General features: G+C 41.3%; 2 protein-coding genes across 4 annotated transcripts; both read right to left on the reverse strand.

Annotated features, from left to right (window-relative positions):
• Nucleotides 1-238: 238 nt before the first annotated feature.
• Nucleotides 239-9,093, reverse strand: LOC133135406 (DNA-binding protein RFX5-like). Of its 3 annotated transcripts, none has more exons than XM_061252402.1 (10): nt 9,022-9,093; nt 7,149-7,307; nt 6,719-6,752; nt 6,535-6,617; nt 5,739-5,861; nt 4,987-5,103; nt 4,513-4,591; nt 4,034-4,232; nt 3,619-3,713; nt 239-3,528 (listed from the first exon to the last, which is right to left on the reverse strand). In XM_061252402.1, the coding sequence occupies exons 2-10, from the start codon at nt 7,256-7,258 to the stop codon at nt 2,479-2,481; spliced, it is 1,890 nt and encodes a 629-aa protein (XP_061108386.1). In that variant the 5' UTR covers nt 7,259-7,307; nt 9,022-9,093; the 3' UTR covers nt 239-2,478. The 3 variants fall into 3 exon arrangements, with proteins under 3 accessions (XP_061108386.1, XP_061108370.1, XP_061108379.1); XM_061252386.1 differs by having other exon boundaries at nt 5,739-5,864; XM_061252395.1 differs by lacking the exon at nt 9,022-9,093 and adding an exon at nt 8,436-8,831 and having other exon boundaries at nt 5,739-5,864.
• Nucleotides 9,094-9,404: 311 nt separating this feature from the next.
• selenbp1 (selenium binding protein 1) lies at nt 9,405-26,099 on the reverse strand. The gene is made up of 12 exons (XM_061248417.1): nt 25,852-26,099; nt 21,455-21,508; nt 21,217-21,329; nt 20,706-20,891; nt 18,295-18,415; nt 14,787-14,969; nt 12,544-12,725; nt 12,251-12,329; nt 11,956-12,077; nt 11,545-11,637; nt 11,161-11,279; nt 9,405-10,400 (listed from the first exon to the last, which is right to left on the reverse strand). Exons 1-12 carry the CDS (start codon nt 25,853-25,855, stop codon nt 10,238-10,240), a joined length of 1,419 nt encoding a protein of 472 aa, XP_061104401.1. The 5' UTR covers nt 25,856-26,099; the 3' UTR covers nt 9,405-10,237.
• Nucleotides 26,100-27,488: the final 1,389 nt, after the last annotated feature.

Genomic DNA, 27,488 nt, shown 5'->3' on the forward strand with positions numbered 1-27,488 from the left:
CCTAGTGGTGCAACAGTAACATTGCAGTACTGCTATAATCCGTCTTTTTGCATTGTTATACTGTATGGTGCCCATCTATGTAATAAAACAATATGCATGCTTTCCAGGATGACCAATATTTAGCAACTTAAGGAAGCCTGGTCATATAATGTCAATTTAAAAACAGCATGAGTATTGCTCCTAACTGGTTTTCAGGGTTGAGTTCATTAACTTGCTCAATTTCAGACAAGAAACTATCTTCAGTTTGGTTATTTTTGTATTTTATTTCAGCACTGGAGTTTCATACCAAACAGGATGATTAAAAATTTTCACCAAGGGATGTACTCTGAAAGAGATAACATTGTGTTATAAGTTACTGCTGAGTAACTGTCAACCTACAGGAATGAAGGTGGATCACTAACTGAAATTACTTGATTGTTGTCAGAAAAAAAAAAAAAAAGATTTATACATGGCAGTGCAGAGTAGAAAACTTTGTTTAAATTAAACATCAATAAGACAGTTATTGACTGAAAAGTTGACTGTAATACTCCATGAAAGTATAACAACAGTGTCTCACACTAACCCAACATTTATGTCAAGCATTTTTGAAAATATATATTCACATTAGCTGCATTTTATACTTATTAATTGGAAGAGATCACAGAAGTGCACAGTTAAATATTTTAAACAACATATAAGGTGCTATATTTATATTATTCAATGTTTTATGCAGACAAATTAAAAATAATTTGGTAAAAAGAAAGTGCAAGCCATAAGCCTTTTTAGAAATTTGAAATGAAAAGAAGTAGAAAATATACAATCATATTATGAAAACCCCTGCTGCGTTCATGATCCATGAAAATAATGCACAGGCAAATGGTTTGTTTATACATTTGCTAGGTACTGATGAAGAACACCTGAATTGCTGAATACTTTTAGAAGTATAAATTTTGATTTTACAATATAATATTATATTACTTATATAGTTCATAATGTCTTCATACTATATCATTTTCAGAACAGAATAATTTAGATTTAAGTTCAGTTAGCCTGGCCATACCTAGATATTTCCAGAGGAAAATTGCAAAATGTGCCGTTCAAATCAATTTGCAGGTTGTGCACTTAAGACTTTCGACATTACAGAAGGAACTTGTTAGTCTTCTGAAAGTATTGAAGTTGACCTCATGGGTGGAGTTACAACTTAGCAACACTGTTGACTCAGTCAAGATGAAGCACTGAAAAGCCATGGAATGGTTTCTCAATGTGGGTTTTTCTCTAACAGTCTGGGCTATTGGTGGCTAATGATTTGTTTGCCATCTTTCCTTAGCTTTGCAAAAACTAAATTTGAAAGTCACGTTGTTACTTTTTATATGAACAGTTTAAATTGCATTTACATTTTGCAGACTGCCAGCTATGTGCTAAGAGGCAAAAGAGGTGCAATCAACTCCACAGTGCCCAGGAACGAAGTGCGAATATCCGCTTGGTTTCAAAAAATATTTGAAATGCCAACAACTAAAAGTGTGTGACAACCACTTTTACATGCTGTGAAGGCATTGTAACTAAAAATTAAATATAACATTTCAGGGAAAATAATTATACGTTAGCAAATAATAACATTAGAAAAATAAGTTATAAATGCAAATTCAAACATGGCAGACAAAGACATTTGCACTTTCCTCCACAAGTCTCTCCAATTAATGAAAGTAACAGTCCTCAGACCATAAAAATGCACACAAATAACATTGGCTGATATTTAATACCTACAGTACAATCCATAGTACTGTATGTGCTTTGAGCCAAAAGACATTTTGAGTACTGCATACCATCACCTCATTTCAAAGTCCTTTTAAGATATGATCTACTCTCTTTTGTGGAGTTGTGGTGGGCCACATTCACATACCCCAGCTGCTATTTGCCCTGCCATAGGTGAATGAGGAGATGGTAATTCACTTCCACATATAACACACAATGGCATGAAAACAAAAGAAAATCCCTTTGAAAAGCCCACTGTAGGTCTCTGACAGGGTACAGCATTTGATTATAAGGAGCAGTTTAACATTCATTAACTGCACAGTAAATGATACATCTGTACAAAATATCCCAAAATGTATTATAAAATAAAAGCACAGAAGAATCAATACCCTGATGAGGGTAGCACTGATACTCATACCTATGAGTCAAAACCCGTAAAGACCATTTCATTTGCACTTAAAGACACCCTCATAGGGCTTTGAAACCTCCCTGTTAAAAAAATGCAGCACCAGTAACACCACAGAACTGACTTGCTATTTTGCTAACAAGTCTTAGAGCTGACTGAAGGGCTGCTGTCAGCTGTCACCAATGTGTTTATGCAGTGGGATGAATCCAATAGGCTACTCTAAGAGTATGTCACGTATTTCCACGAAATGACTAGGGAAGAATATCACACCTTCTTCTGAGAGACAATAGTAGGAACCTGGAAGCGAAGTGCCACTCGTTGTCTCCTGAGATGGACAGGGTTTAAGTCTGGGAGCTTGCACTAGGCTGGGGACAGTCAGTGCTACTCGCCGAGGGGGCAGAGGCAAGTTGTGACTCTGTGAAGGGGTGGGCTGGGGTGAGAGTAATCTCCACCTCCTGCTTCTCCTCAGGCTGAGAGCTCAGGGCCAAAGCTGGGGCCACAGTGGTGGGCCCCTCCCTGGTGACTGGCGCTCTCCTGATGACCTCCACCATGCCCCTGCCTGTCTCCCAGGTTTGTGTCCCTGACGTGACAGGCTGGCTCACCGCATGGAGCAGCAGAGCATTCTGGGAGGTTTCCTGCACTGGCTGGCTGTCACTGTGGCCTCTGCTCCCCTGTGCACTGCTAGTGCTGAGACCAACATTGTCCACGATGGCTGGAGCCTCCAGGGTGGACGGGAGGGCCCCCAGGAACTGGCCGTGCTGGTTCTGGATCACAATCTTCACCACCTCAGGCTGGGCCTGGGCCTGCATGTGGGAGGACATGGACGGCAGGGCTTTCTGGATGACCCCCCCAGAGAGAGGGGCAGGGGCTTGGACAGCAGGAGGCGGGGGCTGCCCTGTCTCCTCCGGTCGTGGCTTCCTGGGTCGGCCCCTCTTTCTTTTGGGGGGTGTTCCCCCGGCTCCTGCGACCGCTTCACCGGTGGGCGGTTCTGGGGTCCGCTTTGGCACAGCACGGGCCCTCTGCACCACTCCCGGCGTGGGGGCCGCGGTTGCCACGGAAACAGCCGAGGCCTTCTCCTTTTCAGGATACGACACGTATGAAATCATGTTGAAGACAGGGAGGGTGCCCCCTTGCTGCTGCGGCAAGGTTGTCATGGTGATGGGCAGCGTGACCTTTACGTCCTTTGGCATCAGCGTGGGCGGGGAGGAGCGGAGCGGCTGCGGGGTCTTGTCTGGGACGGAACCGCGGGGCAGCAGCTGGGGGAAACGCTTCATCACCGCCTCAAACTGGACGTCACGGTCACCTGACCGACCACACTCTGCCCCCTTCACTGCTTTCTCACCCTGCGCCGGCTTGCTTGGTGAAACCTGCTCCCCTCCTTCTTTGTCCTTCTGAAAAAGAGGAAGAAAGGAAAAGCCCACTACAGTACCTTGCTTTCAGATTGGTTAAAATGAGAGTTGCTGGTGTGACAGATGCAGTACCTTGTTTTCAGAGCCTCTTCCCTCACCCTCTGCCCCGCCTTCTTTCTGCTGGGCTTGATTTTTCTTCATCACCTTCATGGGTCTCACAGGGCCCTCTGTGGGGTTTAACACAGGAATTACATTACATTATATTCATTTGGCAGACGCTCTTATCCAGAGCAATGTACAGTTGATTAGACTAAGCAGGAGACCTCCCCTGAAGCAATGTAGGGTTGCCCAAGGGCCCAACGGCTGTGCGAAACTTATTGTGGCTACACTGGGATTTGAACCACCGACCTTGCGTGTCCCAGTCATGTACCTTAACCACTACGCTACAGGCCGCCATCAGAGCCCTGGACACCATCTCATCATGGGACCTGTTGAAGGATCATGGTGAGAAGCGTAGACAGGACCTTGGGGGACTGCGGTCACTCACCGGCCAGCGTAGCCGAGCTGATCAGCTCTGCTTGGCTACAGCGAGGGTTGACGATGTGTTCCTTAACCAGGAAGCGCGCTATCTCCACCACCGTGTCGAAGGAGCGCTTCAGGATCTTCTGTGCCCAGTCGCAGATCAACTCGCATGCTGCCTCCATCACCTCCTGGTTGTAGGACTGCACCAACTCGGTCAGCTCTGACTGCACAGAGAACAGGACCATTCATTAACACTGCAATGAGCTTCAGTGACTTATATGAGCCAATATTTGTTCTACATATAATCAAAATGCACTGTAAAATGTGCTAACATTAACATCTTAGTAATGTAGTGGCATTGAACATGATCTAATTAATGTAAACTTTTGAAGGGTCGAAGGAAGTAAATCAAGGGGTCCCAAAAAATGATAAAAGCCTTGCATCCAGAGAATTTACTCACTCATGTAAAAACAAATTGAATATTTAAGACAAGAGAAGAGTTACCGGGTCATTCTTGAGGTCCAGATTTGGGAGGAGAGGCATGTTCAGAACTGTTCTCCTGCGGATTCCACTGTAGCAGTACGTGCACATGGCAGTTAAGGGAGTACCCGGACAAGCTCAGAATCTTTCAGAAGATGGTGCCTTCATCTAAGCATAACAATGTGTGTACCTGTCTGTCAGTTTTATCTGTTACCTTAGAGGACACAATGTTGTGTCTGGACAATTTTTATAAATAGTGCCAACTTTTCATCTCGTCACACTATTTCAGCACAATATTAAACATTTAAATGTCTCTAATTGGGACCCTCAAAAGGACTGTAATTAAAACAGGAGGCCACTGATATGACGTTGGTTTCTTCACTCAACCATTGCAGAAAGGTGCTTTGACCATATTCTAGTACGGTATTCACTATCTGTTTGAACATTATGAAACAGACAGCTGACTACTGGTAGAAGTGTACTGGTGTGAAAGGATATTTTGATTGCCCCCTTCCGCCAAGCCTTCGTGCTTTGATGTTTGGGAAGATGTCGCGGATGATCTTGCCGAAATTGGCAGCACTCAGTGGCCGGTACTGCAAGTTATCACAGAATCTCCTGTAGCAACACACAAAAAAACCACGCAAAAATGTCAGAGGAACACTTTGGACAGCACAACGCTCTTCGGATTGTGTTTACCTATCCACGTCTTTTTTCTGTGTGACATACCATAAAACTACTTAAAACAACTGCTTATTATTCCACCTTCTTTTTCAAATGAGCTGCTGAATTACTCATTTAATGAATCATAGACTGGTGGTAGACTGGGAGAGATGAACCAAAGTGTTGAAAGCTAGAATTGGAGCATTGTGGGTCCAGGTAGTATGATGCCTGTGCTACAGACACACACATCTCAGGGAAAGCTGTTGGCGGCTTCTTTGCCTCAGAGCTGGAGCTGAGCAAATGCTAATATGACATGATGCTCATTGCCACCACCGCCTACTTCCCTAGAGCAGAAATGACAAGTGCAATGTACATTTGGGAGTTTTGCAACGTAGACGCTAAAATGACTCACACAGGGTTTGGTAGACCAGGCACCAGTTCAGTAAACAACAGATTTAAATTGAGTGAGTTTTAAAAAGCAGCACAGCTTTGAAAGACTGTTCAATGGTGTTGATGAGCAAACTGATAAGTGGTAATGAAATATTGAATTTAATCTGGAAGTGAAAATGAGTGACGTAAGGCCTGCTCACTTGTATGTCTCGTACACGTCCTGTTTGGGCAGGCAGGTGTCGGCGTGCTCCTCCAGGTGGTTGCGGATCCAGTTACAGGTGTGCAGCTGATCTGCTGAGTTCCAGGCGCTGGAGTCACTGTTGCTGCTGTTCCGCAGGGAAATGCACATTACACTGTGCCCATGCAGGTCCATTATGCAGGTCCATTAACAACACCCAAAACCTGGCTCCGCGCAATGCGATGTGGGACCTCTAGTTATACTGTCCCAAAGCTCTCTCACCAGCACTGAGGAGCCAATATTGACACTTTAGATGCAAAACTCAGTGCCCATAATTTTAGCCTGGCTATTTATAAAGCTTTATATTTTATCTGAATACATTTTTTAAATGTTTTAACAAGTATGAACACTGCCCATGCTTTCTTTTATTATAATTTTAATACACTGATGTATTCAATAACAAATGTGGCAACAAATGTTTACTGGAGCAAGGGACACATACAACTACATAAAAATGTGTTTATAAAAGTCACCATCGAGAAATACAACAGAGCAAACAAACTCAGATCAGTGTGCAGGAACACACAGAGCATGCTGACATATTAATCTTATGCTTCAATATTGAGCAAATATAGAATTTTCCCTTTTTCCCATTCCCTGAAATAATATGACTTCATAATTTCCAATACACGTACCGCTAAACAAAGACTGGTGAAACAATATTAATGTTATGCAAAATAATAATGTTTTGCTCTACTCCCTGGAATAAATACATGGAAGAATGAAGATGTGTGCGACTGTCTGGGAAGTGTTTCTACCTCTTCTCCCCCGCACCGGGGCCTGAAGGCAGCTGGAGGTACAGGTACAGTTTGGCATTGTCAGAGAATCTCTGCACGTCTTGCTGTGGAGACACAATGAGAGGACACAGAGAGCTCTGGTTGACTGCATGTGCTATGCACTGTGGGGGTCAAACATAATGGCAGAATTATATTAGTAACTCACCAGAATTGTGTCAACTTTGGTCTGTACATTCTTACTGGAAAAAGAAAAAGAAAAAAAACATTGAAGACGAACAACAAATAAACAAAAACACGCGTTAAAGGGTGCTGACCATTAAAGCTATTGAGAAAAATGGGCACACACTGTGCATCTAAGATGTGCATGAAGTCGGATGCACAACTGAGAAGTCAACACAAAAAAAAAAGGCACACTTTAAAATAGGTCACCATTCCAATTTACAATCACCCAGTCGAGCAGGTCGCCTGAGGGACAAAGGAATGCTGACCGTTTTTTTTTTTTTGTATTGGTCACACTGCAGTGATTCTGCATGCAATGTGGCCATCTGCCAAAAGAGGGCCCCGGGTTATAAAAAGATCTGTACTTCAACTTTACTGCAAATAATCCAGTGACATAAAAAGCAAGCAGCCCTTACGATATGTTGCTCTTCAGCTTCTGAAGGAGCATGCTGGGCTCTGTGTCTACATCTCCAGATCCCAACCCGCCCCGTTTCGAGGTCACTGTTTGAAGGCTGTCTTCTGTCATGACTTCCACACTCTGCCAGGGCAACTTCAACTAAAGATACCATCAGAATCTAGAAATATAATAAAAATAAGAATGATAGTGTTGCTTCATCCTGTCTTATTGGGCTTCATCCATACCATAAAATGGTAGTGAAACATATCAACACATCTAATTGTGTCATTACAGAGGGAGGCAATTCCTGCAAAAGACTGTTATTGAAACCTCTGGAAACTTAAAGTACTCTTGGACTAGCATGTAGTGGACCTGCAGCCCTCTGAATCAAAATGTGAGTCCTAGTATTGATGTTTTTGAATGCATACAGTTCCTAGTTGGACTTAATTGTTCAAGTCATCCCTTTCTACCACTACATTTAATATTCTATGTCATCTAAACAAACTGCAATTATATAGTATTAGATTGACATGATTGATGCAATGGGTACATATTACATAACGTTACATAACGGTTTTGGCAGAAGGCAGTAACTCATAAACTTGCCAACTGCCTATATCTCCAAATATCCCTTGGGTTACTAGTAAATTATGACCTGCCTGCACCCAATAGCTCTGCATTGTTATTATTGAATCTGTAAATATATTCCACAAGTCAATATATGTGGAGAACAAAAATGTGGTATAGTATTTCACTCCGATTGAAATAACGAAGCATTTGAATAAAATGAATTGTGCCGATTTATTATTTATTAATTATTATAAAATAATTAACTGCTTGCACCGTAGAGCCAGTGGTAACGTTAATGTCAGCAGTTAGTAAGTTATTGCTCTCTCCACTGTAGTGAAAAGAATAAGCCAGCAATCCATGCGTACAACTAGCTAGCTACCGATCAACTGGTCGTATGCGAAGAGCTAAGTTGGGTAAATGGTGACACAGTATAGCACACAGCAAACGTTGTGGAGTCACCGATGCAAATCGTGTTACATTAGCTAGCTAGCTAGCTACGAGCGAAAGGAAAGTAGGAGACCAGCTAACGACTGCCGATTATATCCGCGATCTGAATGGCATGCTACTAAAATACAGCCATTTTATTTAGCAAAACATTTCGGACGCAGAAATCTATTTGCGGGATTACCTTGTGCAAACCCTATCTAGCTAGCTGTCAACTTCGCTAGCAAGCAATCTCATATGCTGGAGCCAATTTTCACTTTTTCAAGAATATAACGTTAATGACGTTACTTACGCAGACAATTAGCTTATCAGTTCAGTGGACATTAGTTTAACTTTCTGTGCGTAAAATGAATAGAAATTCAGTGCATTCCATTAGCTAGCCCGCTAACATTAGTACTACAATTTGCCATGCGCTCAAATTCGTTTTCAGCTCATGCTTCCCGCTTTCGTTTTATTCGAATGATCCACAGCTGTATATTAGCTAACGCTAGCCAGCTTCCAGACTCTAGTTTAGCTACAGTAAACGTGTATAACGTTGTCACGGTGCGAGTTTACATATCCCATTACATCATGTTTAGTTAACATCAGCTAGCTATAAAGAATACGTTAATATGCTACTTCATTTTAGCTAGGCTAGCTAGTATGACAGCTGAGTAGCAAGTAGCTAACAAGCTAACTATAGCTAACATACAGCTGTAACTGGCTGGCTTAGCTAACATTCAGTATGGAATTTTACAAATCATTTCAACTAAAAGTTTTCCAGTAGCTAAGCACTTATAACTTATATAAATATATTAAATGGATAAAACATTTCAGTTCTCTTATTTCAACAATGTAGCAGAAAAAACTTATTTTGTGAGGAAAAACAAAGTAGCTACCTGACTCAAAGCTACTGCAAAAATCCCCCTTCGTTTTTTTTTTTGTGATTGGACAACACTGTTGACGTCTGCCTGACTACTGAGTAAACGCTACTCTCATTGGCGGACTATTTTTGTTCCACTTGGATACAGAATATGTCTTTAATATGATTGGCTAAACTGCTGTATTTTCTTCAGAAAGTTTATTTTGATAGGGTGTTCGCTGGAAATCTGCCCATTAACTCAGCTAATGAATTCCCCAGTGAAATCTTCCTAGTAACAGAAAAACAATCGTAAGGTGTATATTCGATAAGGTTCGTTTCCACATTGGGGACCACATTGGAACAAAGGGCGTTTGTACTCTGGAGGAAAAGTTTAACCGTAGGACAGAATGCAACACAAAGCAACGTAGTCATACCGTTTATTCGCTCACAATGCATTTCAAGAATCAGTGTTGTTGTGAGGGTCGAAACATTCACAAGTCTGTTCAATACATTTTATTTGTATATCAATAGGCTACTATGACAAATCACTAAGTCATTAAGGTCATTAACAAATACATTGGTCTGTGCCTGACAATGCAAGGCTGCAAGGTAAACTGCCAATCCTTAATTTTTCAATTTTGGTGGATTTGGCCACATCGGTCGGTTACAGGCACATACGTAGGGGAGGTGGTTCTGGGTGGCTGATTTTGATTTGATAAAAAAAGAAAGTATCTGTATTATTACCGCTTACAATCATTTAAATATATAATGTACAATAACTGGGTGTCGTAAACAGTTATTATCAGTCTGTATGCTTTCCTGACTTTGAAAAAGGTCTCTGCATGGCCCCGGTTGTGACTGGTGGCAAAAAATATTTTTACGGTCACAATTGTGACCAACAGGATTAAATGGGTTCATATGAAAATATTACAGATTGACACTTAATACAATCAATGATTGTGATGAAGCCACTTGTAATCACACATGAAACCACACCTAAAACAAGTGAGATCATCGGTGGAAGTGGTGTAGGCTACCATATAGTAAATGGATGTACAGAATTTTAATGAATATTCATTGGTTTAAGATGCATCATGAAACAAATATGTGGCAAGCACGATGGGTGAATTGCATAACTACAGTACACATGGCGTATGTGAAATAGATTAACTGCATTAGGCTGAGTTAGGAGCCCTGGAAATCATTTCAGGAGATAACAGCAATGGGAGTGCATGGAAGGAAGCAAATCCTGTTCATAACCAGATGTCAGAGCTGCAGTCTCCTCCAGGGTATCGTAGCTCATGGGCAAGAACTGGTCCACCAGGCTCCTTTCCAAAATCAACAAGGAAATCCTCATTGAGCTTCAGGCCTCCGTTCACATTGTCCACATCAATCTGCATCATCACAGAGCCCTCCCTGTGGAGAGAAAGTATCCAATAACAATGATCAATTTATGGAATTAATGGAAAACAATAATGAAGTCACATAATATCTTAATTTTCAATTATGATACCAAATAGGAGACGTCACCAAGTGATAGGTGTTATTATCTCCCACAAAACATGCCTGTTCAGGTTGAAAGTATTTTTCTTCCAGTGCATATTACAGGTGTAATGGGGCTAGGTCTGCTGTGAAATTTAAATCACAGGTGGCCCCCACAACTAAAAATATTATTTGTCTGCTGAGCTAAACAGCTAAGGAATGCCATTGAGCAGATGTTCACTTGCTAACTTGTGTCTCTGAACTTCACTCAGTTTGCCCTCTTTAAACCTCTGCAGGAATCTCATGAGTTACTGACACCACTGCAACAGGAGCACAACAAGAGTTATGATTAACTCACCAAGCCAAAGATTAATGGTCCCCAGCTATGATAACTAATTATTCTCTTATTGATTCTCTAGAAGTCACCTCATATTCTGTAGCAGACGTCCACTTACTCTTGCCTCTGAGCTTGGCTATACAGTATTAGTGTATGATTGTCTGAATTGTCGAATGCCAGAATACACAATTTCACAAAAAGGTTAGGTGTCATTTTTAGCAACAGGAAGAACTCTTCAGAACTTTGCTTCCATTACTACTTCACACTGGAGGACACAAATTATTCCTGTGCATTCCCTGTATCATTTAATCTGCTGATGCACAACTAGACCCCATGCAATGGACAGAAGTGTCTTACTTGATAAGATCTGGATAAAACTGCTTGTCCCAGGCACTGTACAGAGAGGTCGTGACATATAGCCTTTTCCCATCCAGACTGAGCTGCAGCATCTGAGGGCTTCCTGGCACACGCTTTCCCTGATGATGTGGAACACAGATAGTTCTGAACAGTACCATTCCAACAGACTAATAAACACTCTACAACATAGACTTGACAACATTCAGTTGGCCCTTTTCACTTATACAGGCAAGAACAGATGTTTTTAACTACTGTAGTACTTGATGAATCCTGAATAGTTCTGAACACCGTCATTCCAAACTGCACTAAATACACCTGAACAGTTATGGCCATAAAATAATATCCAAATATAGGGTGTGCGATTTTAACATTCATCATGTTTACCTTTATCACACAGGGTGGTGGCTGGCTGTCCAGCTCCTTGTCCTCCAGCACTTTGACCTGGCTGTCATTCTGAATGCTGCCACCCAGAAACACCTTCCACACAAACAGATGAGGTATCATTACACCAGAAATCTTCAGAAATCTAAATTCCACACAGGCACAAGTGTGCCACAGAGCCTATTGTTAATCTTACTGATTAAATGTTAGGTGTGTAGTACTAAGTGGTATTTTGATTCATATAAGGTCACTGGTCAATTTTGAGAGATGAAAGTGCCTGTATATAGAAGAAATTCAAATTTGAACGAAACATCGTCAGGCTATGCAAACTCTGTAATATGTAAGCATGAATACAGTTCTCTTTCAACAGTTCAGAGGTTTGAATGCTCAAGTCAGGTTTGAGGTTGATCTCACCTGGCCCACAAGATGTGGGTTTCTGGTGTCTGTAATGTCATACTGCCGAATGTCACCATGCAGCCAGTTGCTAAAGTACAGGAAACGGTCATCGAGGGAGATCAGTATGTCTGTGATTAAACCTAAGAGACAGAAAACAAGCAGGCAACATTCAGACAAGTCAACAGAACAAGTAGTAGAGCAGGAGATGAGGAGATAACTGCACATCCTTCACTCCGTATGCGGTGCTCTTGGTTCCACTCTGCCCCTCCCTAACAGTTGTTCTCCCCAATTTATCTTTACACATGCCCTTTACCTGGCATCTCTGGCAGGACCCATCCTTCCACCTTCTTACTGGGAACACTGATGACCTTCTCAGCCTCCCAGTTCCCCTTCTGCAGACAGACAGAAACACACATGCCCACATGAGCACACTCAGAGCTGACACAGTGTTTGAGAGAAGGTAATGTAAGATCACCGTTAGATCATTCCAGAACCTTCTGCTAAGTATTTTTCTTCAGCTGGGATTATATGATCAAAACTGGATGGAATGAAAATGTACTATAACTATGAGCCAAGCAACACTGTTACAATCGAGGATGTGTCCACCTGAGTCTTGAAGAAATGGAAGACTGTTCCACCAAGCGCGCAACCCACGAAACCCTCTGAGGCTGCCGGGTCATGCAGGAATCGGATCTCCAGTGGAATAGCACCTTCTTCCCCCAGGTCCAGGGACTGAATACGCTTGTGAGTTGTCCAGTCCCAAACATGGATGCTTGTCCCATAATGGCCTGTAGACAAAAGGTCATTCAGATATCTAAAGTAGTATAATGCCAACCAAAGGTTCATACATCAACATAGGCAGCCATATGCAATGTGTATCTAGTAAATGTAACATATGTAAATAATGATCCTTGTAAAATGGATGCTCCATATGTTGGCTAGTACATAAAAAGTTTTTATTTTGTTTTTATTATTATATCGGAATGAAGTTTACTTTTGGGTACGACACTTTTCACATGCAGCTCAAAATACAAAATTATCTGCAAAAATGTACTACAAGGTGTTGTGGGCTCCAAAAGTACTGGCACCCCTAACTGGCAATGCACAAAAATACAATATCATTATTGGGATAACCTCAATATTATAATAAACTTTGGCATGTTAGACATCAAAGATGTATTACATTACATTACATTATTGGCATTTGGCAGACGCTCTTATCCAGAGCGACGTACAGTTGATTAGACTAAGCAGGAGACAATCCTCCCCTGGAGCAATACAGGGTTTTAAGGGCCTTGCTCAAGGGCCCAACAGCTGTGCGGATGTTATTGTGGCTACACTGGGATTAGTGTCTCCATGTGTCTCCGACCTTGTGTCTCCCAGTCATTTACCTTAACCACTACGCTACAGGCTGCCCCTATGTATAAAAGGAGAGACAAATATTGTGGTTGGTCAGTGATGTTTTGGGGGTGTTTTAATTCCAGAGGTCCAGGGGCACTTGTTAAGATCAATCCTATAATGATAATGATTCCACCAAGTATTAGGCAATTTTGCCTGATAGTCTGGTTGCTTCTACCACATGACTGAGGCTTGGATGTAGGTGGACTTTCCAGCAAGACTATGACTATGACAAGCATAGCAAAATCCACACAGAAATGGTTCAATGACAACAGAATTGTTGTTGCAAATGCTATCTCAGGTGCTAGACCTCAATCCAATCGAAAACCTGTGGGCTGAACTGAAGACAGCAGAATGTGAAGGATCTGCATAGAGGAGTGGTCCAAAACCCCTCCAAATCTGTTCTTTAAACCTTTAAACCTCAAGCATTATAGGAAAACACTCCAAGTTCTAATCCTTGCCAGAGGTGGATGCACTAAACTATTAATAGTACTAAACCAGGGGTGCTAATAACCTTGATTTTGGTTAAATCTATTTTTTATGAAATTAATGATTGATTTTGGTTGATTCGATTAGGTTTGATTTGAAACATTAACAAATATTTTGCCATTTTGAGTTTCTCAAATAATCATATTGTTTATTTTCGTGCATTGCCAGACATGGGTGCCAATAATTTATTTAAAAATGCAATGAAGTATCTGAAAGCAACAATCATTTGTATTTTTGGCCACATAGTGTGAAGTATTGCAATATATCTTATTTAAATGTACTGTATATTCAGTACCATTTCCAGTAATAACGACATGAACATATAGTTTCAAATTAAGCTCATACATCATACTAAAGCGCAGCACTATACACTACTTTAATAATACTTCATAGAGCCAAAGCCTACTTTGTATATACAGTACTTTGCAAAAGTAATTCCAAAAGAAAAGAGCTCTGGCCACCTGGACAGCCTCGATCATGTTTAAATCTTTTTCTATGATGTTTGAAAATATCACATTTGCTCTTTTGTACTACCACAATAATGCATAAAATAAATACAACCAAATGTATATTCTATATTTCCAGTCACAAACAAAGCCACACACTCAACCTTGTGATGTCTGTTTCCAGTCCATGAGTCCTGGATCTCTAACCACCAGGTGGTGCTGCTACACTAACATTTAAAAACCTCTTTTTGTAGGTTCAGCTTTTCAAAGATTCTGCTGAAGAAAATGGCTGCATTCTGCCTTTAGTGTGCTCGCCTCCCTGACTTCCAAGGGGCAGAAACTTCACCACAAGAGTGAAAGGTCAGATCTCTGACCCTGCTTAGCATAAAAAACTTCTGCTCCACAATAACAGCTACTTTTAGTTACCACGTCTCTTTTCCACTGTGAAGGACCTCCTTGAACCCATGTCTTCTTCTTCTTCACTTTTAAAATATCAAAATGAATGGCACACCACACCTGCTTTGACATCCTCCAGGTTGAAGCCATTGGCAAGGGCCTTTGGAGAGCCCCATTCAGTACTCATCATGACATTGTGTCTTGGCTGGTACCAGAAGTCATAGCCAAAGGGGGCAGCTTCACCCGGCAGCTCCCAGTTACCAACCACTTCAAATGTCTCCCCATCTAACAGGATGAAGCCACCTTGGGACACAGACATTGATATAAAATGTTAAATAAATATACAAACATGCAGACACAAAATACACAAACAGAAATATACCACTGAAAAAGGTAGATATTGAATGTAATGCAGTACACAGAACCGGGCCAGGGCCCTCAGATGACATCCCTTTTTATACATAGTCATAGCGACTATGTATAGAAGTAGAGCCATAGCACAATTAAGAGTACACAGCCAAAAGAACAAACATTTTGCCCCTTCCAAATCCTTGCAGACTGCATTGTATATACTGAAGTGTTGAAAAAGCAGTCAGTCTGAATGAATCCCACCACAGCTTCTTTAGTGAAAAATGTAAAGCCATAGAAGAAATAAGAAAACTGGTAAACTCCTAAATTTAAAAGGGGTAGCCTGTAGCGTAGTGGATAAGGTACATGACTGGGACCCGCAAGGTTGGTGGTTTAATCCCTGGTGTAGCCACAATAAAATCCGCACAGCCGTTGGACCCTTGAGCAAGGCCCTTAACCCTTTAATTACTTGCTTTATATAAATTAACTTTGTTAACATGAACTAGGTAAGTAGATGAGCCAGAGTATGAAGACTATTTTTTGTCTTGGTCTGATGAATGGTCATTGCCTTGTCAAACAATTTTGTTACTTAGGCTACTTTGTAATATGCTAAACAAAACAAACAGGAATACAGGAGTGGACAAAATAACAGAAAAGAAAAATACACAAAAAAAACTGTGTCCACACTCTGCAGTCCAGAATACACCATAAAGTTTAAATGATGTTCAGGTCGGGTGATTTTGGAGGCCATGGAAGGAGTGTGACTTTACCTCTGTGTTTACGAAAGCAATTTGTTTAGGAGTGTGTATGGGGGTGTTATCATCTTACAATACCGGAAAATCATGACGGAACAGAGTTTGCACCATACTATGTAGTGCAACAATCAGACTCTCAGGTAATGGCTGCTCATACAAATGACAGATCCCCTAACATGTTTAATAGTTGGCAACAGACATTTGGTTTGGAGGTTTAATGTGGCTTTCTCCAAATGTAAATTATTTCAGATGTAGTCTTGTCCCTGGGATTTGCACTTCATTGTACGTCGCTCTGGATAGAGCATCTGCTAAATGCCTCTAATGTAATGTACATAATGTAATGTTGAAATATAGGGAAATGGAGTAAAAGAAAATTAAATATTACGTTTTCATTTGCTCTGGGGTCCAGGTTTTGTGCTCCTCACATCAGTCTAAATGTACTAAATCTGTGTGAATATTAACCTTGGATACAAGCAGTTTCGAAATGGCCTTCCATAAATACTATCTTTGCAAAGCTCATAAAGTATGTGTTTTTGGGGAGGTTTGCTATGCGGTCATTTTAGAGACTGTAGTTTCGTAACTCCCCTGTTAAGTGTCCATCTGTCCCTGCCAGTAAACTCTGACTTGTGACTCCTTCTTTGGCAATGCAGCTTGTTCCTGTTTGCCATACATGTTATGTTTGCACACTGGGTTATCAGTGATGCATCAAGTTATAGCATTGTTCTACTGTGCTGCAATCATTGTATTATGCCTAAGTGATGGCTATTGAATTGTGTTGCTCTGGTCTAGTGAGATCACAGATTCGGAAGTATACAGACGTTGTGTTGATGCTATTGATGCTACAACTGTGTCGTGGTGTGATCATTTCAAACACAAAAATATGTTCTCACTATTTTCTACACTTTCCCCTTGCCACATTAAATAATTTCACTTTCAGTTTTTTTAACTCGGGCACCAACTACGACTATGACCATGTTTGTTGGTGCCAGACGGGTGAGCAGCAGTTCTGTGGGCAGAAACGCGTTGTAAATGACAGAGGCCAGAGGAGAAGGGCCAGACTGTTCAAACCGGACAGGAAGGTGACAGTAATGCAAATAACCACACATTACAACAGTGGTATGTAGAAGAGCATCTCTGAACACACAACGCGTCAAACCTCTAAGTGGATAGGCTACAGCGGCAGAAGACATTGGCATTAATATGACTCACCTATGCAGCAGCCTTTGCAATATTACTGCTCATGGTTTGTCCTACCACTGCTATGCTGATGACACCCAACTCTTTGACATTCTCACCATCTGACAGCCTACATCTCTGCTTGCCTGAGTGACATCCAGAGCTGGATGGACAACCACCAACTAAAGCTGAACCCAGGTACGACTGAAATTATCTTAATTTCTGCTCTAACCTTTCCCCTTCTTGATTTCCCCATTTCCCTAGGGGATACCCTGGTGATGCCATCGCCCTGTGCAAGGAACCTCGGAGTGGTGATGGACAACAAACTGTTCGTCTCCGAGAACTCATCCAGAATGAAGCAGCTTGTTTGGTCTTCAACCTTCCCAGACACTCCACGACACCTTCCTGTTTACTTCCCTACACTGGCTGCCTGTCATGGCTTGCATCAAATTCCGAACATTGGTGCTAGCTTTCCAAGCTGTTAAGGGGTCGGCCCCAGCTTATCTCCAAAAGATAATCAGACCCTACATGCCTGCCAGACATCTTCGTTCAGCCACCACAGGACACCTGGTGCCTCCACCTTTCCATAGTTCCACCTCCCGATCACGACTACTGTCTGTTCTGGCTCCACGGTGGTGGAATGACCTCCCCATAGAGGTGAGAACAGCAGAGATTCTGACCACCTTCAAGCGCAGACTGAAGACAAACCACTTCAGGATGCACCTCTCCCCACTCCTCCCTACCTCCCTGTAATCTTTAACTGATTGGTAGTTGTTGTTTACCAGTTCTCAATAGTGTGTCATTACTTGTGTAATAATTTGTTCGCTAGCATGATATTTTTGCTAATTTCATTTGGCTATGTAAGCCGTTTATTGTTCCTACATTAGTGTTTATGATTCTATTGCATGGTGCTGTACAACAAAAATACAGTTTTAGATTTAATCCATTGTCAGATTTATCAAATAGGCCATAGTCCTTATCTTTGTTGTACTCCTGACACTTGAAACTTGAAACTTGAAACATAAGAGTGTCTGCTAAATGCCAGTAATGTAATAATGTAACATAATATAATAATAACTTACCTGTCACTATTCATGTCCCTCTCTGTAAAGGGTCAATATACCCAAGATAAAATTATTTCAGCATTTCTTGCTGAAATAGTGAGTGGAATTACTCTTTAAGGAAGAATGAACACTCAATCCAGTCCAAAACTAATTAACTGTATCAGTTATCCTTTTTTTACTCTGACTCAATTTACATAGCTATAATTACTCAAGCCCTCTTAAATTCCCAGGATTGCATCTGTAACCATGACACGTCGCTGCCTCGAGTCTTGGCTTGGCTCTCACCCTTGCCATTGCCAGAGGGGTCCCCCATTGAGCTGATCATAATCTGGCCACTGCCCAGGCAGTGTGAGGTGTGGGGGTTGGCAAGGCCACACTTCCAGAACAGCTCAGTTGGCTCCACTGTCTGCAGACAACAAACATAAATGGTAAATGGTTGGCATTTATATAGCACTGTACAATTGATGCTTCTCATTCACCCATTCATACACACACTCACACACACACCAACGGTGATTGGCTGCCATGCAAGGCACCGACCAGCTCGTCAGGAGCATTTTGGGGGTTAGATGTCTTGCTCAGGGACACTTCGACATAGCCCGGGCGTGGGATCAAACCAGCAACCCTCCGAATGCAAGACAACTGCTCTTACTGCCTGAGCCATGTCGCCCCCATTAGGAAAATACTGAGAGCTGATCAGGGAGTTGGCGAGCGCTTTACTTAGCGGTAACGCTTTATTTTACGGCCCGTTAATGACCTAGTACTTACTGTGTAAAAGTACCAGGTACTTATTATTTAACTATTCAGAGGTAAGTACTATGAAATGGGCTGTGAAAAGTATTTACATAGTACTTACAAATGGTACTGACTGACTTTGTTACACAGTACTCACCACTGAAATCAAAGTTGTTAGCTACCCACAGTAATAATTACACAAGTAGCTGTGGACATACCCAGGTAATTAATGGGCTGTAAAATCAAGTGTTACCGGGATTTCCATGCACCTTTTGGTTCCTTCCTTGTGACTGTGAATTCGCAACAAAATAATGTGCATTTCTAAACTTCACTTCTGCCTGGTACATATTTCTGATTTGCGGGACACTTCTGCCCACTTACGGGTATCAGGGAGCAGCTGACATATTCCGGGTATCATGATCCTGAGTTTTGTCTGTTAGTTTATTTTGCTATTCTTGTAAATGTATTATTTTTCATTATCATGTCTGGTTTTCTGTTGACATTCTGAGTTCATTGCACTCATCTTCCCCTGTGATGTCTGTGTCTATGTAGTTCTGAGCCCGAGTCACTTCCCTGTCTGCGTGAATAAAAATTTTCGGTTTCCCACGATTCCTTCTTAGTCTTGTTTTCTCTTACTTCCTGCTTTTTTTCCATTCATGTTTATAGATAGCACTAATCTACTACTAACTACTAACTACTAACTACTAACTACTAACATAGGTTTTGGACAGTACTAAATTATATTAATACACTAATTGTCTGTTTAACTAACTAACAGTCAGTAGTTTCGGTAGTTGTAATTTAATCATGTAAGCTAACAGACTTCTATACTGCTCCGCCTCCCTGTTCTATCCCTAAATTGCTTGCCTTGATTCAGCTAAGTGTTCGCACCTGCTCTCCCCTATCTCTACGCTCCTTAACTCTGTGCAACTGTTCACTCCCTAGTCCAGAGCCGTTTGGATTTCATGTGTGTCTTAGTGAATCCAGTCCGCGTCTTTGTGCCTCCCTCATTATTGGATTATTGCCCTTTCATGTTTCTCACCTGATGTCTATTTGTTAGACCACCCTCACTTCCATGCCCCGCCTAGGTTGTCTCATTCCCTTGTGTATTTATACCTGTCCTTTTCAGTTTCACTTTGCTGGTTTGTCTCTTCCTGTTTCCGAGTTCCTAGTATTCCTTTCCCCTGGTTCTAGCCTCCTCGTTATTCTGTGTGGTTTTGCTCAGTTTTGGATTTTTCTGCCTGGCTTTCAACTTTGTGTTTTTGGACCTTGTTTTGTACTTTCGTTGGTTGGTCTGTCTCTTTGGTTTTTGAACTCTGCCTGTGTTACATTTACGCTGTGCCTGTCCCGCATGTACCTGTCTGTCTGGATTTTTGACCATTGCCTGTCCCTGGATTACGTTTTGGATTTGCCCCCTGTTAAACCTGCCATTTCTCATACCCCTGAGTCTGCTATTGGTTCCACTGTCCTCAAACCCGGCACCGGGAAACTCCCGGACCTTCCAGGAGAGGTGGGATGCCTTTTAGATCTGCTTTTCCCTGATCCAGGTATAAAAGGACATCCACTTGAGGAGCATGTGTCCTAATATTGGGGAGGCTGTTGAATCAAATTCAATTCCATTCAATTTTACTTGAAATGTGATTTTTGCACATCATCACAAAGCAGCTTTACAGAGAACCAGGCCTGAACCCCACCCCTAGAGCAAGCCTAAGGTGGTCGTGGCAAGGAAAAACTTACTGACTAGTAAAAACCTTGAGCAGAATCTGATGTGGGGAGGGGCCCATCTGCCCACCAGTTCAACTGAAATACACTTATTACATAATAAAAGTCATTTATAAAATTGTGGTACAGGAATACGGACAGCATGTAAATGAAGACTTTCTGGCTGAATTGGAACTGATCTGAAATACAGATGGATTTAGCTGAGGCTGGATAATCCCCTAGGAATATGTGGATCGTACCTTGTGCAGGCTTGGGGCCCGGGGATTTGTGCCCACATCCACCACGTAGATTCGGGAGGAGATGAGGGAGGGCAGGATAAGGCGGTTGCGCTTCTTAGAGCTATCATCAAAGCAACTGCTGCAGGTGTTCCATCCAGAGTGGTGCAACTCGTCCTTCAGGTTGGGCATGGGTAAGCGGTGGATCACCTGATCAGTCACACACAACACACACACACACACATAGCACCACGTAAGCCAGTATAATGTACAGTAGTTGTCTGTGTGATGCTGTATGGACAAAAAGCAGGACCCAGTGGTGTGCCCTGGGATTATAAATGCGCTGATATGAACCAGCTTACTATTTCCATTCTAAGGCTATGATATTTTAATGCATGGAATAGTCTTAATGTGGAATGACCTGAGAGAACCCATGTCACACACCAGGACTCCATTAGCAGACCTCTTTTGCTACTGTATTACCTCATACATAAACTACATCAAAAGAAAACCTCAAAGTGAGAAGTGACATTACCTCACAATAGGTGGGTGACGTGGAGTCCACATCCACAGTGGCAAGGTAATCGGGTTTCAGGATGTCAGTGTTGCGATAAATACAGGGCAGATAGACAATCTCTTCACGAGGCCCTTGGAATCAGATATGCCATAAAACAATGTGAGAGCAGTTCCTAAGTGGCCCGTCCAACACAAACATAGCAGCTGCTTTCCCCGCCTGGGACTGTATCTTTCCGAAAACATGTTGTTCCACTCACCCTTCATAGCATCCAGAGGAGTCTTGTACCCCGGGCCACAGCCTCCACACTTTGCTGTGAAAGAATGACAAAGGAAGGGTTTTTATAACGTGAACGAGCAGGTATATCTAATAAAGTGTGTACATACATGTGTGCGGGCATACATACATACCTGTATATCAGCTTGTTAATGCAAATATCAATGTGGCAGCAATTCAATGCATAAAAGCATGCAGACATGGTCAAGAAGTTCAGTTGTTCAGACCAAACATAAGAATGGGGAACAAGTTGATCTAAGTGGTTTTGACTGTTGAATTGTTGATTGTTCGTGCCAGACAGGCCCCCATTTTAGGGGACCAAATGTAATTGGATAGTTGGTTTCTCGGCTGATTCTGAATAGTCATTGCAGATGGCATGGTCAAAATTGAGCATAAACAACATGAATCCATGGATCCATCTTGCCTTTCATCAACAGTTGAGGCTGGTGGTGGTTTTGTAATTGTGTGCGGAATGTTTTCTTGGCAAACATTCGGCCCTTTAATACAAATTGTGCCTTGTGAAATGCCACAGCCTACCTGAGTATTGTTTCTCACCATGTGCATCCCTTTATAGCCACAGTCTACCTATCCTCTGATAATTCCTTCCAGCAGGATAACACAGACATGACAATGAGTTTCATGTACCCCAATGGTCTCCACAGTCAACAGATCTCAATCCAATAGAGTAACTCTGGGATGTGGTGGAACGAGAGATTCACAGCATGAATGTGCAGCTGACAAATTTGCACCAACTGTGTGATGCCATCATGTCAGCTGTGAGGGCGACATGGCTCAGGCAGTAGGAGCAGTCGTCTGGCAGTCGGAGGGTTGCCGGTTCGATCCCCTGCCCGGGCTGTGTCGAAGTGTCCCTGAGCAAGACACCTAACCCCCAAATGCTCCTGACAAGCTGGTCGGCGCCTTGCATGGCAGCCAATCGCCGTCGATGTGTGAGTGTGTGTATGAATGGGTGAATGGGAAGCATCAATTGTACAGCGCTTTGGATAAAGGCGCTATATAAATGCCAACCATTTACCATGTCATCATGGACCAGAATCTCTAAGGAATGTTTCCAGCACCTTCTCGTATACATACCTTGAAGAATTCAGGCTATATTGACTTCTACACTCCTGTTTGCCAGCATCCGACCTTTGCCTGTTTTACTTGCCCGTTTTTCAATAAAGACTACTATTGGAAATTCTGCAACTGGTTCCACTGTTCTGAAGTTGTGTTTCTTCATTTTAAAACCTGTCTGGGTTTCTAATTAATTAGTTTTTGGAGTTTTTTCAATGTGAAAGAGTCTGGGGTTTCACTTTGGTTTTTGTTGGCCGTGAAGAGAGTTGGAGAGTTCACAGTTGAAAGTTCCAGAATTTGTAGGAAGGAGAATTGTGTTGATTTTCTACAGCAGGCGAGGTCAAAGCTGAATCAGCTTTTAAGGTTTCCAGAATGGGAAGGGTTATTGTGAGGCTGTACAGCGAGTGAGTGCACCGCTGAATCTTTTTCGAGGACAGGGAAGTACAACAGGACGGACTGTGTTCGAAACCTGGCGAGAATCTAGGCCTATGCGTGGGATGGACTTTTCCCAAGGAGAATTGGAGATTAACCACGGAAAATGTCTCTCCTCCTACAAAAATACTCTGCAAGGGTCATGAGTGCCACTAGGCTCCGACAATAAGCATGCAAAGTTCCACTGAATCATTGATAAAGTGCAATACTTAACAAATGTTGGAAAATAAAGCTTATGTCAATTACTTTATTTTGGTGCATATTTATCAAGGGTGCCCAGAGTAACTAACTGTGTTTTGTATGTGTATGGGGTCTTGTCTATTGTTTTACTATCACCAGCTTTACTTATTGCTGAAGAGTAGCCAGCTAACAGCTAATTTCACCATCTGCATTAGTGAGGTGTGTTAAATCACTGCCTTAGTGCAGGTAAAAGAGACCTTTCAGTATATAGTCTTGATTCTAGGATTTTGATTGCCTTTGGAGTTACTGGCGTTTGCCTATGAGGACCAGCATTGTGCAAATTAAAGCCATTATGAGGCTGAGAAATAAGAAAAACATTAGCCAAAAAATAGGCCTACCACAGTAAACTGTTTGGAACAATGCATTTGATTGTAAATGGATCACTCCACCTCCTACCTCCTAATCAACCAACGGGTTAACTGATCACATCTTTTCTATTTTGTCTAGTTGCACTAGTAAATGTTTCACCATAAAATGTACATTTCAAATGTTGGCAGTAATGACAGATTACTGCTGTCAAAGATACACCAGCTTGTAAATGGAAATATTTAGACTGCCATAGTATTAGCAGTAGTAGCAATAGTCGCTCCCTGCACCCCAGACCACTCCGATCTGCCAGCTCTGTTTGCCTTGTTGTGGTCCCCTGATTACGAGCACCGGGTTGTCGAGCTGCACGTTCACACCTCTTTTCCATTCTGGTTCCTCAGTGGTGGAATGACTTGCCTACCACTGTCAGGACAGCAGAATCCCTCCCCATATTCCGACGCAGACTAAAAACACACCTTTTCAGGCTATACCGTAGTCCTCCCTCCTGATCCACCCCCCCCCCCCCCCCCCTTCAGATTTCCCTCTAAATATAAAAAAAAGAAGAAAAAAAAAGAAAACATTATTTCACTGACGATGACTATTGCTTTTTGGTTAAAACAGCTGTTCATGCATGTTTTGCTATTTATGGATGTGATGTTTTTAACTTGCTGAAGAACCTATGCACTTGTAAATCGCTTTGGATTAAAAGCATCTGCTAAATAGCAAAAATGTTAATGTAGTCCACTGATTTGCCGCAATCACACTCCGCATTTTCTCCAGGAAATGCACATCTCTAGTTATTATTATTATTATTATTATTATTATTATTATTATTATTATTTTTATTATTACACTTCTGAAGATTGCAGATAAACCTGAGGGCAAAGTAGGTCTGAGTAGAATTTGTAGAACTGTGACCTCGCCTGCTGCAGAAAATCAACACAATTCTCCTTCCAACAAATTCTAGAACTTTCAGCTGCGAACTCGGCCCTTGGTTCTGTATCTGCGCTCTGCACAGCTCAGCCGATCTCCAACTCTCTTCACGGCCAAAAAAACCCAAACTGAAACCCCAGAGTAAGTAGAGCTGTTAAGGTTATCATTGGAAAAAGTTCATTCTGATGGCTATCTCTCTCTTCTAAGAATTTGCACTATTCTCCCATTCAGGTTTTGACTTGTAGTGGATGGAGGAACACATAGTTACCTAAACATACACGCTGTCCCACCAGTTGTAGTTTAAACATTATGCTGAAATTCCCACCTTTAATACAGACAGACTGCCATCTGCAGAGGTTTGTAATGAACATTTCAAAATAGTAATCTAAAAAGCAAATGCATTTCTGTAACTTTATTTTAGATGCAAGTATATAATTTCCTGTGACATTCATGTGATGCTTTTTGGCATTATTTTCTTCAATGCATGGACATTGATCTTGCCGTTTACCTAAGCGGAGGCCCCACAAGTAAAAAGGGCTTCTACAACTACTGTAGTTTCATAAAATATATGAACCAATCAACTTGAAGTAGTTCCTTTAGATGTGTTTCATGTAAACCCAACAGCAAAAAAAATTAACAGCCATTTTCTACATCATTTCCTATCTGAACTTAATTTATAGATATAGCTACCATATTGTACGTGGTGCTACTTAACCAAAATAGCTGGGGAATTACAGAGGTGTTAATATTATATATTATTATTATTATTATTATTATTATTATTATTATTATTATTATTATTATTCCACTTTATGGGGTAGAGAAATAGTATAGCATAGCATAGTTCTTAAAAAAAAAAAAAAAAAATCATAAACAAAACAAAACAAATAATTTAAGAACCCCTCTGTAATTCCCCAGACATTGAAATCGAAAAACCGAGACAAAAAGGTGTTTTAACTAATATGCAAATTATTATTAATTATTCTTTCTATGTTTTGCATGTTACAAAAAAGTCACAAAAAAATGTTTGAATTTGTGACCACATTCAAACTAAAGATGTCGCTTTCATTGGAGCAAATGCCCCCCCCCCCCCCCCCCCCCTTTTTTTCACCTGTATGCTTTGGCATAGGCTACTTGTGTTTTGCAATACGAATGTCGAAAATGCAAACTCGTTTTCAATTCCTTTTAAATGTAGCCTACTCAACAAAAGTAATTTCACAAGCATTCAATCTGTGCGAATTGCACATCACTATATTTGTTCCGATTACTAGTCGGTAAAATTCTCCACCATTGTCGTTGCCACCAGAAAAAAGAATGCGTTTTAAACATGAAAAGATTCGGCTTTCATTCATAGTACGAACGTGCTTACAAGTGAGTAACGGCATGGAAAGTGCATACCCATTCTGTGAAAGATGAAAAAGATGAATTCGAAGAGGGACACAGCTACTCCAACGTCTCTTCAGTTTAAGAGCCTACGACTGTATTCAGTGGGATTCCAAAGTCGAATGCACGAGGGAGGGAGGAGAGAACGGAGGGAGTTTTTTTTTTAACATTGACTTTTATCAATACAAGCGAATTAATAGGCTGTAATATATAATGATCTCAAGTTTCATATACGGGGACACTTAATTCGCTCAGTTTATTTCAGCGAAATTAAAATAAAATCTACACATCACATCTTTCCTAAATTTAGATGACGCCATACGCATTAATAATTAAACTATAAATAAACATTAACCCAGAACCCAGCCTGTCTAGTGCTTGGGAATTATTCATAAAAAATAAAAATGCGTGTTGCCTATTTAAATAAAGGCATGTGTTTATTGAATCTGATGTTTTGCGAACGTAGACAAAGATTGGTATCAATTTTGATAAGCGAGGGGCTGGTTTGCCATTGTAAGGACACAGAAAGTAAAGCTCTGCTTGACCTGAAAGTAGGTCATGTACGCTGCAGACTGTGCAACAGCTCATACCCGTCAATAATTCCATCCTGTTGGCAATGTTCTTGGACAGCAGGAAGGCCTTGCATTTGTTTGTTTTTTTGCAGCTGTCTTCTTTACCGTTTCAAATTAATGTATTAATGTTCTAAATCATGTCTTTGACACAAAGTTCACTGTGGTATTATAGGACCAATGTACTATTCATTAGACAAGTTTTTCAACCCATAAAATACTGATCCGGACAGTGACAAAATAAATACTCTGGCAAGAACACTTTTTTTGGCAACAGATTTTGGCATCCTGTTTACTGACCTCCCTTTGAATCCTATAAACAGAGGCAGGGTTTAGCAGCTCTCTCTGGGTGTTCTAAAACATTGTAGATATGACTGAAAGCATGGATGCTGGATCTGTTTAATAATAATATTTCACAGTAAAACTACGGTCGGCTTCATGGTGGGAACAGATTCATGATGGGAACTTCAGGGCAATGCCACGAGATTTAAGTTTGTATGCATGGATTCTAAATGATCACTAAATGTTCTCCAGTCTTCCGGGTAGGATGGTTAATATTTTTACTGTGCTAGCTCTTCCAATATTCTGCTGAAAATGTTCCCTGACCTACATTAAATGTAAGCACTCAACATTCTGAGACAGGGTGTACCTACTTGTAAGAGATTCATTACTCACAGAATGTTGAGTGCTAACATTTTACCATGTTGCTGTGGTCATTTCCAATAGTCTGTTTACACACTTAATTATACAAGTCACGTCACCAGTCAAACTTCATATGTTGACCTTACTAGTAGATGGTTTACATACAGTGCATCCGGAAAGTATTCACAGCGCTTCACTTTTTCCACATTTTGTTATGTTACAGCCTTATTCCATTATTGATTAAATTCATTTTTTTCCCTCCAAATTCTACACACAACACCCCATAATGACAACATGAAAGAAGTCTTTTTGAAATTTTTGTCAATTTATTAAAAATAAAAAACTCAGAAATCACATGTACATAAGTATTCACAGCCTTTGCCATGAAGCTCGAAATTGAGCTCAGGTGCATCCTGTTTCCACTGATCAACCTTGAGATGT

Source organism: Conger conger, chromosome 1 (genome assembly GCF_963514075.1).
Source record: "Conger conger chromosome 1, fConCon1.1, whole genome shotgun sequence".
In the NCBI taxonomy this organism is placed as follows: Eukaryota; Metazoa; Chordata; class Actinopteri; order Anguilliformes; family Congridae; genus Conger; species Conger conger.